Source organism: Sceloporus occidentalis, unplaced genomic scaffold, assembly GCF_023333645.1.
Source record: "Sceloporus occidentalis isolate IW3139 unplaced genomic scaffold, rSceOcc1.0.p SCAF_10, whole genome shotgun sequence".
Classification (NCBI taxonomy): domain Eukaryota; kingdom Metazoa; phylum Chordata; class Lepidosauria; order Squamata; family Phrynosomatidae; genus Sceloporus; species Sceloporus occidentalis.
In genome coordinates, this window is record NW_028316990.1 from 157,855 (window position 1) to 171,820 (window position 13,966).

General features: G+C 37.8%; 1 protein-coding gene across 1 annotated transcript in view; it reads right to left on the bottom strand.

The window, feature by feature from the left end:
* The window catches only part of ITFG1 (integrin alpha FG-GAP repeat containing 1), a 91,484-nt gene that overhangs the window by 18,333 nt on the left and 59,185 nt on the right, over positions 1–13,966 (bottom strand). Inside the window, exons 13-14 of the mRNA XM_089540728.1 lie at positions 9,241–9,284; positions 5,967–6,045 (exon numbers count right to left, since the gene is read on the bottom strand). Of these exons, the coding sequence (XP_089396854.1) occupies positions 5,967–6,045; positions 9,241–9,284 (123 nt within the window). The remainder of the gene's footprint in view (positions 1–5,966; positions 6,046–9,240; positions 9,285–13,966) is intronic.

A 13,966-nucleotide genomic window follows, 5' to 3' on the forward strand; every position in this document is an offset into this window, starting at 1 on the left:
ATTCAAAATCTGAACTAAGATTATATTCAGTTCTTCAGTACATGCCCTCCAGTTTCTTTACAGAAATCAATGCCCCATTTTAGAAGCTTGTGAATTGGGTCTTCAAGCACCGGGCAGAAAGACAGAATTGGTAACCTCAAATGAAGTAGCAATTCATAATAAATACTGTACCACCAGTTTTTTGGTGAGATAACAGCCAATATTTCAGGACTGTTGCCAGTACCATTTTGTTCCATTCTCTACAGACCCCCAAGTCCATCTCTATGTTTGTTCCATTAAACAGAATTGGACAGATGACCGTGAATGCAAGGGACAACAGCCAATGTTCATAGTACAGTATTTTGAAACACTATTATAAGATAACAACATAACTTTATGAATTTCAATACAGGAGGGGAAAAATATAATGATGTTTGTCACAAGCCTGCATTTTGTCAACATGTGGCTATTTTCAGTTCAGATGGTACTGAAGGGAAATTCATGCAAGCAGGTCTCTCCTCCTAATGGCCATGTGAGTACTCCAGAAAATAATAATAATAATAATAATAATAATAATAATAATAATAATAATAATAATAAAAAACTAAGTGCCATTAGCAAGACAAAATGAGATGCTCCTCTTGAGATACAAGTTGCCTCTAACTGCAGTAAAGCCTCTGACTGCATAGACCATGAAAAACCATGGAATGCTCTCAAAGAAATCAGAATACCACTACATTTGATCATCCTGATGTGCAATCTGTACTCAGGACAAAAGGCTGCTGCCAGAACTGAGTATGAAGAGACAGAATGGTTCCCAACTGCAAATAGGGTTAGGCGTACTATCTGTTAGCATATAATTCTCCTTCAGCCTTAGCCCCACACTCTTCCCAGCCTTACCAACATTCTGCTATCTACCATGTTCAATATCTTGTCCCTGCCTCTTCCTGTTTCCTTCCACCTTCCATTTCCAGTCATCAAGTTATCCCTTCCATCTACATTTTATTCTACACATTCCATGGCTTTCATTTTCCTAGTATGCTTCATGTTTGTATGCCATCTCAGTTCAAGGGAGATACATAGTTCTGACTAAATTTGTTCAGTCAAAGGTGTGGGCATGACAAGACTTCATGTTTGTTGGGAAAGATGTTCCTTGCTTGAACATGTGTTCTATGCACCATTTTTGTCAGCCATCTGAAACTAGATCCCTGTCTTTTCACTGGGTCTAGGAAGCTTTCCTCTATTTTTTTCTTGGGAATATTCCCCCTTCTTCCAATCTGGACAATATTGCTTTCACATTGTGCATCTCAAGGGCAAAGAGTGGGGACTCTCTAATGTGGATTAACCGCCCCCCCCCCTTGCCACTCTGTCTATGAACAGCTTACAACTTTGCTGACTTTTGCATATGTCCTATACCAGCTCCTGAAAATGAGCTTTTCATCAGCATACTGGTAAAAGTATTGCAAACAATTTGTACACAGCACACACTGTTGCTGTAGATCATAAGTCCAAAGGCCCAGAAGAGCACTAAATAATCCTGGCATTACTAAACTGTGTAAGACCAGAAGAGCTAAAAGATGCTGGCTCAGCTGCCGGTGAAAGGCCACACTGAGAAACCAGGTTAAAAATAGCCAGCAGAGTACAAAAGCTCAGTGGCAAGACATTGGTCATCACATCTAGTTTGCATCTGACATAAAGAGCAATGAGTTGAGAAGAAAAATGACCCAGGAGTTAAGGACAGAGATATCCTCTTGTGCCCTTTCGTGCTTGTCAGACTGAGCCTTAGGGTTAATATGTAACAGAATGTAATGACTTTAGTCATCTCTCTCTGACAAACTACAGAGCTTCCTAACTTAAAAAAAAAAAAAGGGGGGGGGGGAGTATTTGAAAAATTATAGAATGCCCCTCCGAACACAAATTGACACGGGAAACAAAGATACTCAAAATCAGTATTTTGTGGGGCAACTGTAAGTGTAAGCCAAAAATTGATTATCAGAATCCAAGCTCGTGCTTGGATGGTGATCAGACCCGCCTCGAGGTGGATTGCTGCATTTAACACTGAGCATGGTACTGAAAATATACCTCTTCAGAATTTGGTCAGTATTATCTTAAATGTATCAAAGTTATTATAAGTACAAATCTGAGCTCCAGATAATAAAACCGTGATGATTTTGGCTTCAGACACTTGTATGGCGGCTGGTATATAGTGTCCTCCTTTGGTACAGAGAAAACTCTGCAGTGCTGTCATGTTCCTATATCTATTATTAATTGCCATTTCTGCCTGGAGTTTCCATGTCCCTGATGCCCGAAAGACTATTCCTAGGTATTTAAAGCTGTTTACTTGCTCAATTCCTACACCATTTATTTGCCATTTATGAGTGGTTTTGGAAAAGACCAGAATTTTAGTTTTATTATCATTTAGCTTTAAAGCTTAATTATGGCAGTAAGTAGCTAGTTGTCTAAGGAGTCTTCTCAGGCCAATTTCAGTATAAGATAATAAAACAGCATCGTCTGTGTAAAGCAAAATAGATATAGGGTGATGGGCCAATTGAGGCGAATGGAAATATTTCCCTTTTAAGAAACTGATTAAAGAGTTAAATAATAGAGGGGCTAATATATAACCTTGTTTAACACCTCTATGAGTAGAGATAGTGTTTGTGAGGTAGCCCTTGTTATTGTATTTAACTCTAAGGCTCATGTGTGAGTACAGGCTCTGAATGAGTATTAGCAGCCTTTTATCTATAGATAGGCCTTGTAGTTTGTTTTATTCCATTTCTCTTTTCACTTTCCTCCAGAGAGCGCAAAGCAATAAGAACATCTCTTCTCCTTCCTCACAAAAACCTTGTGAGTTTGGTTAGGCTGGGAATTTGAGTCATTGAGGGAGTTGATGATCCTAAGGGGATTGGAACATGGATCTCCCAAGCCATTGTCTAAGAGTTTTAACTCTTACATCATGCTGGGTCTAAGCATTACACCAGACTGGTTCTTCAGACATTTTCTCCAAAATGTAAATGACCTTTTCCAGATCTGAGGAAGCTTCATTATAAAACTAAATGCTTACATAACTCCTTTTCATTTAAGACAATTAGCAAGACGATGCCAGGATATGGCAATTAGAAGCCACACAAAACAAAATTATGTGGATGCCGCTATTAAAGAGATGTCACCCAAAGCGAAATGCAGACAACACCAACATCCATGAAATGCCTCAGTTCCAAACAGAAAGTAAAAACTCAACTAAGAATTAGAATCTGCAGTTTTAAAACAGATAAACAGATGGCTTGCATTTTAATTAGAAGAAAAATGCATGGATACCATTATAACAATTATAGTTCAGCTAGTGCAGCCAAGTGGATGAGAGAATGGGCTGTGAGTCATAAAGCACCCCTCCTGTATTTCAGATTTCACCTCTGCTATCAAACTACTATGTGGCTTTAGGCAGAGCTTGGAAAAGTTACTTGTTTCGACTACAATTTCCAGAAGCCGCCAGCCATCATGGGCACTGTCATCATTCTGTCTGCAAAACGTGGATAACAATACTGACATACTATTTAAGGCAGGGGTAGGCAATCTTTTTGAGCCGGGGGCCGGGTTGCTGTCCCTCAGACAACTGGGGGGCCGAAGCCAAAAAATAAATAATTAATTTTTTTAAAAAAAATTAAATATATAAATAAACCAGGACAAATGTAGGACAAAATTTTCAAATGGAGGACACTTTTTATTAAAAAAATGGAGGACACGCGAAAAAATTTGCTGATTTTTAAAAAAATGTTAACATAAATGCATGTTTCTGAGGCTTCTATAGACAATTGCCCCCCAAAGGCCCCGGCAGCAATCGGTGGCAGGACCGGGCTGGGGCCGGTCCCAAGGCCTCGCTGGGCCGCATCCGGCCCACGGGCCGCAGGTTGACTACCCCTGATTTAAGGCTATTGTAAACATTACTGAAATGGCATCTACAGAATATTTCAAACATTATTAAGTGCTATATATACAAATGCTAAATATCATTATCATTATTAATGATTAATTAATTGCCTTGGAGGAAAATCGGGGGGGGGGGTAGTTTTGTTTGATTATTTTTTATTGTATTAACCTCTGTTGTTACCCGCCTCGATCCCCAAAAGGGAAGAGGAGGGATATAAATAAATACTTTATCATCATCATCATCATCATTGCAAAACAAAGTTTTCTTTCTTTGTAGCATAAAGGAGAGAAGTAGCCTATTACTCCAAGTTGTCATGCTCAATGTTTAGTAAATGACAGGTGCTAATAAGTTCATCATGATCATCATCATCATGATCATCATCATCTGTGTGACTGGAGAGCGACACCTAAGTCTGATACCTGAGAAACCGACTATCATATTGCTTGCAAACAATAGGCTATTGATATTTAAAAGCCAATCTCACTCACTGAGTAGGCATTCAGTTCAAAGAGAGACAGAGGATTTGGATGCTCACCCATCTGTGCATTTTTGAAGCACACATGATACATGTTCCCAATATCTTAATCTTGAAATACAGTGCAAAATTAGAGTAACAGATTTCAGATAACCTCCTGAAGTGAAATCTCACCATGGGAGAAATCTCGATTTCCTTTTGGATGGTACATCACATAATGCATGAGCCTTTTAAAAAACTGCAATGAACAGATGCCAGAATTGGATTGAAGGCTTACAAGGCTGGAGCACCAAAAGATTACTTTTATTGATCATTGTGGCTTGCCCTAGTTAGTGTATGTATGTCAATTCAGTGAAGTCTAGGCACTCGCCTCCCAGGAAGCATATTTCTCTGGCGATTCAACCTCCAAGCAGGTTTTGTACCTTTCCCTCTGTCCTTCCATCAGGTTTCAGGGGAGAGGTTTCACTTACCATCTGTGTGCTAAAAATGTTTAATTTATTAAAAGCCAACATGATTATAAAACTACCCAGACTGACAGTTTTCCAGCAGAGTTCCAGGCTGTTGCCAGTTTTGAATAGTTAAATTATGACCACCCTGTATATGAAATGCTTATTATAATTTGCTTAATTATATGGGTACCTGCAGCCAGCTGTTCCACAACAATGTGTACTTTTATGGCACTGATTCCCTTGAAATATTAAGATTTGCAAGCTCAAGATTATGCTGACTCCATTATTATTCATAACTAGTAGAATGAAAAAGAAAGGAGGAAATTCACGACTGCACAAACACACCCAATGAGTGCAATTTAGTCCAAAGAAAGGTCATGATAAATTTACTTAAAGCTGAGTTAACTCAGTACTCCATGCCCTCAGAAAGAGGCTAACAATTCCCGTCTTTCTTTCTTTCTTTCTTTTAAAAAAACCTTTATCCATTCTTTCTTTGCTAAATAAATGCACATAATGATTCTGCCAAGCAAAGTGGATTCATTTGCCTGAAGTCATAACTCTTGGAGAATATCATTACAATATGGCCATGTATATTTATGGGTCATCACAGCCTTTGGGCTCTTACGAAAGGAGTAGGTTCCTAGAAAAGTTACTGCAGAAATCAAGCATCAATGAACAAATTGCCAGGGGACTGTAGTAGTTCTTTTAATGCAATTAATATGCCTAAAAATGTATAAAATATAACATAACACAAATACTGCATGGCAACATGGGGTTGTCATGCAGGGGTAGCTGTGTTGGCCATTTAATAAATACAAACAAAATCCCAAAAGGAGGAGGAGCCTGCCTGCAAAAGCTTTCCTCCCCAGCATACCATCTTTTACTAAGGACAGAAACAACATGCAGGCATCTGACTAACATCTCCAACTGTTTCCCCCCCTCCTGTTTGGTTTGTAACATTTTGCCTGATGAAGAAGCTCATTGAGCTTTGAAAGCTTGCAACAAAGTACGGCCCCTTTCCCAACTTCCCTTACATTAAAAGTATTTGCTCTCTGCTCTCTTTCCCTATGTTCAAGGTGCCTTGTTTCAGAGAAACTGTCGTTAAAAACAGTAAAAAAGAAAAAAGCAGGAATCTTACCTGAACCGTTTTTCAAGTATCCATTTGCATCTACTGTTGTATACATAATATAAGGACCAGGTTGATTCACACCAAAGGGCTGGAATGAAAGGTAATGTGCTTTACTATTTTTCCAACTCTTTTTTTCTTTTCAAAGCTTTCAAATTAGCACAGGAAGAATTAAAAAACATGAAATGATTGCAGGGTCTTTTGTCATTCACAGTGTTGGGAAATCTGCAATGATTTATTGGAAGCATTCTGAGAGGACAATTTATTTTCATGCTGCTAATAATGAGGGGTGCCTATTTTCCACCTCCAAACTAAAAAAAAAGTCTTTCAATTCATTCCTGTAGATGCTTTTCTGAATACACTGTGATTGCACACAGAAAACCACAGTTCCTAGGCATCCCAGCACTAACCTAACCATCAACTTTTGAGGTCGACTGGAACAAGCACAATAGCAATTCAAGTCGCATGTCCAATCTGGTGTGGGAAGAGGAATCTTCAGAGTTCTTTTTAGCCACTGATGCAGAAAACAGTAAATGTTTCCAGCAGAGATACTTATTCTCATCAGCTAATGCAAGTCTGAAAGATGATTGACTGCAAGCTGACAGTTTGATAAGAACAGCAAATGCCAGAAAAAAGGCTTAGGCAAGCTGAAATTCTTGATGGTTGCACAGCAATTTTACAGAGTTTTTATTACTAAGTCTTCTTAAGTACTACCAAAGATGCTATGTTGTATGATGGGTGATTCAGGACAGACAAAAGGAAGTACACAGCATACAGTCCAACTATGAAATTTGCTGCCACATGATGTAGTGGTGGATGCCATCCTGCACAGAGGATTAGATGTATCTGTGGTGCTCCAGCCATAGAGGACATTGTACATATCCTGTTTGATTGTTGCTTATATGACAATGGGAAATCCCATTTCTTACAACCTTTTTTGGGTTAGAATAACCAACTGGGATCTTATTGTTAAACTGTCCCATTTTCTTTCTGATGAGAATTTACATTTAGTGCGTTGTACTGCAAAATGTATTACAAAAGCTGCTCACTTTGAGAGATCAATTTATCATACAACACGGGGTTCTGTGCCATGGGGATGAGTTAATTTAAACACCCCTATTGATTTCCTCTGGTCCCCCATGTTTTAGCTTGTTTTATTCTATAAAACTATCTATACCAGGAAAGATTCTAAAGCAGATCATCAGAGTCTGTGAACATCTATAAGGCAATGCCATAATCACAAAAAGTCAACATGGGTTTCAGAGAAAGAAGTCATGCCAGACAAATCTAATCTCTTTCTTTGACAAAATTACCATCTTGGTAGATGAAGGGAATGCTGTGGATATAGTAGATCTTGATTTCAGTAAGGCCTTTGACAAGGTTTCCCATGACATTCTTGCAAACAAGCTTGTAAAATGTGGGCTAGACAAGGCAACTGTTACATGGATTTGTAATTGGTTGACTGATGACAAGGTCTCTTCGAACTCTATGATTCTATATTTTATTTTGTATTCCATTTTATCAAATGTGTTTTTATTCAACTTTTATGAGTTTTAACCCTCTAGCTAATTTTTATATGAGTTTTAGGAGTGATCCAGTTTTACCTTTGTATGTATGTATTTTGATATTTTGTATTTCATTGTTGATATGGTCAGTTGACTAATCAATAAACCTGTTGTTGTTGAATACTGATACCAGCCCTAAAACCAGTTTAAAAGGTGAGTAGTTAAAATGTTTGACCTCAAAAAAAGTGATTCTTTGCAAGGGCGGGAATTGTAGCACATTTCTAGTATTCACTGATGACAGTGACACTCTGTACTATAAAGAACTTATTCCAAAGTCAAAATCATTATGAACTCCACATATGCTTCCTGGGGAGTTTAATACAAATGTGAAGACAAGTCACAAAGAGAAAGCATATGAAAAACAGCATATCCTCTACTCCCTACCCCCATGTCAAGAAAGTGGCAAATATGGTACCTCTGGGAAGGGAGAATAAAGAAGAAGGCAAATCCTCAAACACCGTCTTAAGTAGATAAGTGAGAAGCAAATATTTCAAATATAGTGTGCCTTAGGGACCCAAGCTGTCAAGCAAAATGCCTAAAAGTAGCTCTCACAAACCGAGCCTTGCTGACATGACTTTCAAAATTATGGCTTTAAAAAATTGCTCAAGGCTTATTTGGAGGCTACATCACATGACAGATAAAAAGATATTCTTGTGCCGGCAGGCCTTTCCAAAGTGATAAGGGCTGGGAACGTCCTAATGAAATTTTAAGATCAGTATTTTTTGCACATTCTATTTTAACTCATAACTGTTTTAACTTTTAAAATGGTTTAATTGTTTTTTTAAATGTTATACTTATACATTTTAATGTTGTATTGCTTTTCAATTGTACAGTAGGCCCTTCTTATACATGGATTTTTTATACATGGATTCAAGCATCCATGTTTTCAAAATGTTCAAAAAAAAGTATAAATTTCAAATATCAAACCTTGATTTTCCATTTTTTTTTATAAGGGACACCATTTTGCTCTGTCATTATATTTAATGAGACTTGAGCATCCATGGATTTTGTTATCCACGGGGGATCTTGGAACCAAACCCCAGCAGATAACAAGGGTCCACTGTACTGTTTTAAATCTGCAGTTTGCTGCCTTGAGTCCCTATATTGGGAGAAAGGCAGGATATAATAATAATAATAATAATAATAATAATAATAATAATAATGTCAAGAGAAAGACAGAGCAAACTTTGCACAGCTATACATATGGCAAATTGAAGAAATGGAGCATGACCTAGCAAATAGTTTTATATATCTTAATTCTTTGTGTTGTGGGATTTCCTCCCCATTTTCTAAAGTATAAAATACCTGTTCACCTACTCCTCACACTACTGGAAAGGTGCTTTTAAAAACTGGGTACAGTATATTTAAAAAAAGTCTTGTAATACAGTGAAGGAGCGGGAAGGAGACAATGCCTCTGGGGAAAACTAATCGGGACACCTATGGAAATCCCTTTGCTCTAGAAATTAAAAAAACCCACAGAATGAAGTTATAAAACATTACAAATTCATTAGAATGAGGATTCTGAAATTTTGTAAAGAATTAATAATAGCTCCCTCACCCCTAAATTGGTAAGCTATGAAAGGCTGTGATAATGACATTCAGTCTGTAAAACAGTCAGGACTCCATGATCTTTCTCCGTCTGCTTAGTGTTTTTTGGAAAGGCCAAACATTGTATAGATTTGGGGCATTATTGAAATAAGTGATTTTAGAAACACATTTACCGTTATCTTATGAGGACAGTCATTTGAACAAAGGCCGCTGAGAACTGTGGATAAACAAGAAAGAGAGAGATGAGACCAATGTAACTTTATCCAAGTTGCTCTAGTCTATGCACATGTCCTAGCAATCTTAAAAACCCTTCTGCTTTATATGCATTTGCACATGTTCCGAGTTGCATTTCCTTGATAAAATTCCCATAAAAATCCAGGTTAATGTTATTGGCCTCACATCAGAATTGAAAAAGCCATTACTGATCTACCCAAATAATGCTGCTTTGTATTATAAAGGGTATTAATTAAGCAATACAGTTCTATCACACCTATTTCTTGACTGGGTAATGTGCTGCAAAATGCAAGTATAACACCTACATAAGTATGGAAACAGTCAAAAGACATGATGAAAGTAGAGGTTTGCACGCTGTCTACAATAATGAACTTCTGACTCTCGAATCAATACTTCACCAATTTTTGTCACAATTCCTCCAACCACATCAGGATGAGACATATAGAGGGAATTTTATTGATACAACAGTTCTGTAATGTAATTTACACCGGAAAACTGAATGAATGGATCAAAGTCAATCCGTGAGTTTCACATGCAAGTGTGGATTTAAATTTAAATGTCTTTGCTCAAACCCAAACACACTTTCATTCCCTTCTTATGTTTCTTGGACTACAACAACTCTATGCTAAACACTGTGTCACAGCAACATGTATTCTTCATAGTAATAATATTTAACTAGTGACTGTATCTGTTCCACAATTTTAAAAAAACAATTTGTTACTCATGATTCATTATAATGTTTAACATTAGTCAGAAAAGTCATTTTGGAGCTGTTTTAATGGCTATGACATTCACGGCTCATGTTACTTTAATTTGATACTGGCAGGTTGCTAGTTTCAGTGATTTTTACTAAAATAATTGATTATTTTTTAAAAAAATAAAAGCAACACATTACTAATGTGTTACTAATATTTAGTGTAACAAACCATTTTATAATAATCACAAAACTAACATTAGCAAACTAATTTTCAATTCACATTAACAAAGTAATACTAATACCTAATATTAATGTTAATACTTAATCCTAATATTTGATACACTAATATTTAATATCCAGGGGTAGGCATGTTGGCCATATAGAAAAGTGAAATAACATCCAAAATCCACAAAATAGTGATACCTTTATTGGATCAACCAAAATACACAAACATATACAAACATACAAGAAACAATCTGTAACAGAGTAAGTTGAGACTGTTTTTTGGGAAAAAATGATTAGAAGATATGGACTGAAATTCCAGCTGAACCACCGACTACTTCTATGTTTCAGACTCCCACTTATTAGCCGGCATCCTGTTAGTTGACCTAGCATGCGTAAGCCACCCTATACATGATATGTGTGCATGAATTTTTTGTCACAATGCAATGGATGCACACTACTCACAATAATGGAAGACAAGTTACACATACAATAGTACACTGTGTATTTTACACTGCACCTGCCTATTGCAGACTGTGCAACAACATCCAATTATTGGCATGTGTTGTGCCATGTTGCTATTTTGCATGTGGGTTGTTTAATGTTGGCATAACATATCTCTGCATGAAGATATTTATACTGTGCTAAAGAAATACTGGATTTCAGCGGTAAAGTGGCAAAAGAAATAATTTGCATTTGAAGGTACAATTGATGGGATGAACAACAAGAGATTCATCATTTATTCAGAGCTCAGGGGAACTCTCAGAATTATGGAATTTTGCCCCATCAAAAACAACAATACCCTTTCCCAAGGTCTGCTTTTATTCTACAAAGCATTTCAAAAAGAAGGATTACAAAAGTGAATTTATTTCCTTTTCCACATAGGGAATACATGAAATTTTATGTCTCATGATCAGCAGAAGATGCAGTCCCAGCTCCATCGGGCCTGGCCTGAACTAAGAAGCAGAGCCCTCCCTCCAGTCCATCTGGTGCCGTCCGGCCATGGAGGGAAAGATGCAGGCCCAACTCCATCAAGCTTGGCCACAATTAAGAAGCAGAGCCCTCCCTCCAGTCTATCTGGTGCCGTCCGGCCATGGAGGGAAAGATGCAGGCCCAACTCCATCAAGCTTGGCCACAATTAAGAAGCAGAGCCCTCCCTCCAGTCCATCTGGTGCCGTCCGGCCATGGAGGGAAAGATGCAGGCCCAACTCCATCAAGCTTGGCCACAATTAAGAAGCAGAGCCCTCCCTCCAGTCCATCTGCCTTGGTCCAGGCCTCAGAGGGAGAGAAGAACTGCTGGACCTGATCCTCTTCCCCACCACCATTCCCTTCTCCTTTTCTGTCATGTCTTTTTAGATTGTAAGCCTGAGGGAAGGGAACCATTTAATTAAAAATAATAATAATAATTGTAAGCCACTTTGAGAGACTTTATGGCTGAAGAGCAGGGTATAAATACTCTAATAATAATAATAATAATAATAATAGTGCCTTTTACTTGCTTGCTTCTAAACACAGATGTTTAAAACACCACTAACAGTTATGTGGCAGTGGTGGGTAGAGGTAACGAATGCCTAAGCAAATCAGCTTACTGACCATGGAAAATGAAGAAAAGGTTCGTTGTCAGCAAATACAAATTAATGTCTCATTCACTTTTTCCTTCCTTCCTTGCTCCTTAATACCTCGAAGAACATCTGTTCCTGAAAGCACTTCATCTTTGTGTCAAGACTTAAAGCTGGTTCAACCATGCAACATGCTGTGATTAAGCAGCAGATTCCTTAATAACCGAGTGCCAAAGCTGGGCATCTTTGAAAGAAGTTTGCCCTCTACAGAACTGCCCTTTTAAAAGTAATTGGTAGGTTTGTACTTTTAGAGGCAAGAAGCATGAGCACCACTTTAGACAGAAACAATAGGGCGGGGGGTTGTCCCAGCAAAGGCATACACCATTATTCTGGACTTTTCATGTTTTCCAACTTTAAATATGATATTTAGGTCACATTTTTTGCCCAGTGGGTATCTAAGAAGAAAGGAAAGCTGTATTTAGCTGAACCATTTTATTACATACTCTACTGAATTACACATCTTGCACACATCAGACCATGCATATTCAGTGAATTCCTTGGCTTCCCAAGTCAAGTGATGGAAATTAAAGTGACCAGTGCCTTGTTGGGAAACTACATGGGGCACCAATAACCCACAGAGCACTTAAACGCAGTATAGGCAATTTATGTAAAATATTCCATGGACTCTGTGTGAGCCTGCCCTTGAAAAATGTTCATTAGCCACAGTTGGGGCAAAATGTGACAGGCAGATTGCTGTCTGGCATTCACTTTAGAGACTATATGTCACCAATCCAAAACTAACTTCACTGGTTTCCAGTTTCTTTTTTAGCTCTATTCTAGCTGCAGCTATAACTAATAAAGCCTGACATGATTTGAGGCCAGGATATCTGGTAGACCACTTCCTATTTACATCCCGCCTTCCTCCCAGTACAGGGACTCAAGGCAGCTTATAAATCTAAAACAGTCCATATATATATATATATATATATATATATATATATATATGATGCATCTATCTATCTATTTATTTATCTAGACACATATATGTAGCTATAGATGCTATAATAGTCAGGTCTACTTCCTGAGATGTACATAGCTATATATGATGCATATATATATATATATATATATATATATATATATATAGAGAGAGAGAGAGAGAGAGAGAGAGCTATAGATGCTATATGCATCTGAGGAAGTAGACTTGATGTCTAAGAAAGCTCCTGCTGCCAACTTCTTTCTTTCAGTGAGTCTCAAAGGTGCCACAAGATCCCTGTACAAACCAACAAAGGCATAGAGCCCAACCAGGGCAAGGGGAGGAGAGCCATTCCCGAGGTAGGGCTTTTGTGCCCTTGTATCTCTGAAGATGCCAGCCAGAGATGCAGGCGAAAAGTCAGGAATAAACTCTTCTAGAACATGGCCATATAGCCCAAAAAACCCACAAAAAGCTATCTTCTGAAAAATCTTGCCAAGAAAGTCCCATGATAGGTTCTCCATAAGCTGGAAACGACTTGAAGGCATACAACAGCAGCAACAACAAATGGACTACCTCCCCCACCCCCATGTAAATCAATCCAAACTTTAAAATCTTCCTTAAAGTCATGGTTAAATGTATTTGTTATATGTAAATTGTGCTAATGATCTGGGTTCCCAATTTGGCTTAAAAATTGGAAATATTTTAACTTTTTGATAGCCTACACACTCCATGAATTCTGTACTTCAGAGATGGAGGATCAATAGTTTTCATCAATGAGTGCTTGGTGATCCAGACTGTGCATCTTATTTCACTGAACCAACTGTGCACCAGCACCACCACAACCTTTTTGCTGAGAAGCAGCAAGCGGTAGATTTTACTGTGGCTAATTCTCCACAGCTCTGATTAAAAGGAAATGCAACTCCCGGGCATTGGATAAAAAGCTGCTGAAAATGGTATTTCACTTTTGTTTGTCTTGCATATTTCCCCCTATCTGCTTGGAAATGGAATAAAAAAAGTTTCCTCTCTTCATTAAAAAAGGAAAGAAAATGTTTTTATCATTTGCATACCTACAATGCAGTTTTGTACAATGGAATGCAGGTCCTACTGAAGAAAATAATGAAACACATACATAAGCCCACACTTGTAAAACTGAACTTAAAGGCAGCAACAAGCAATGTTCCAGACAAGATGAAGAGAAAACAAAATAAGCT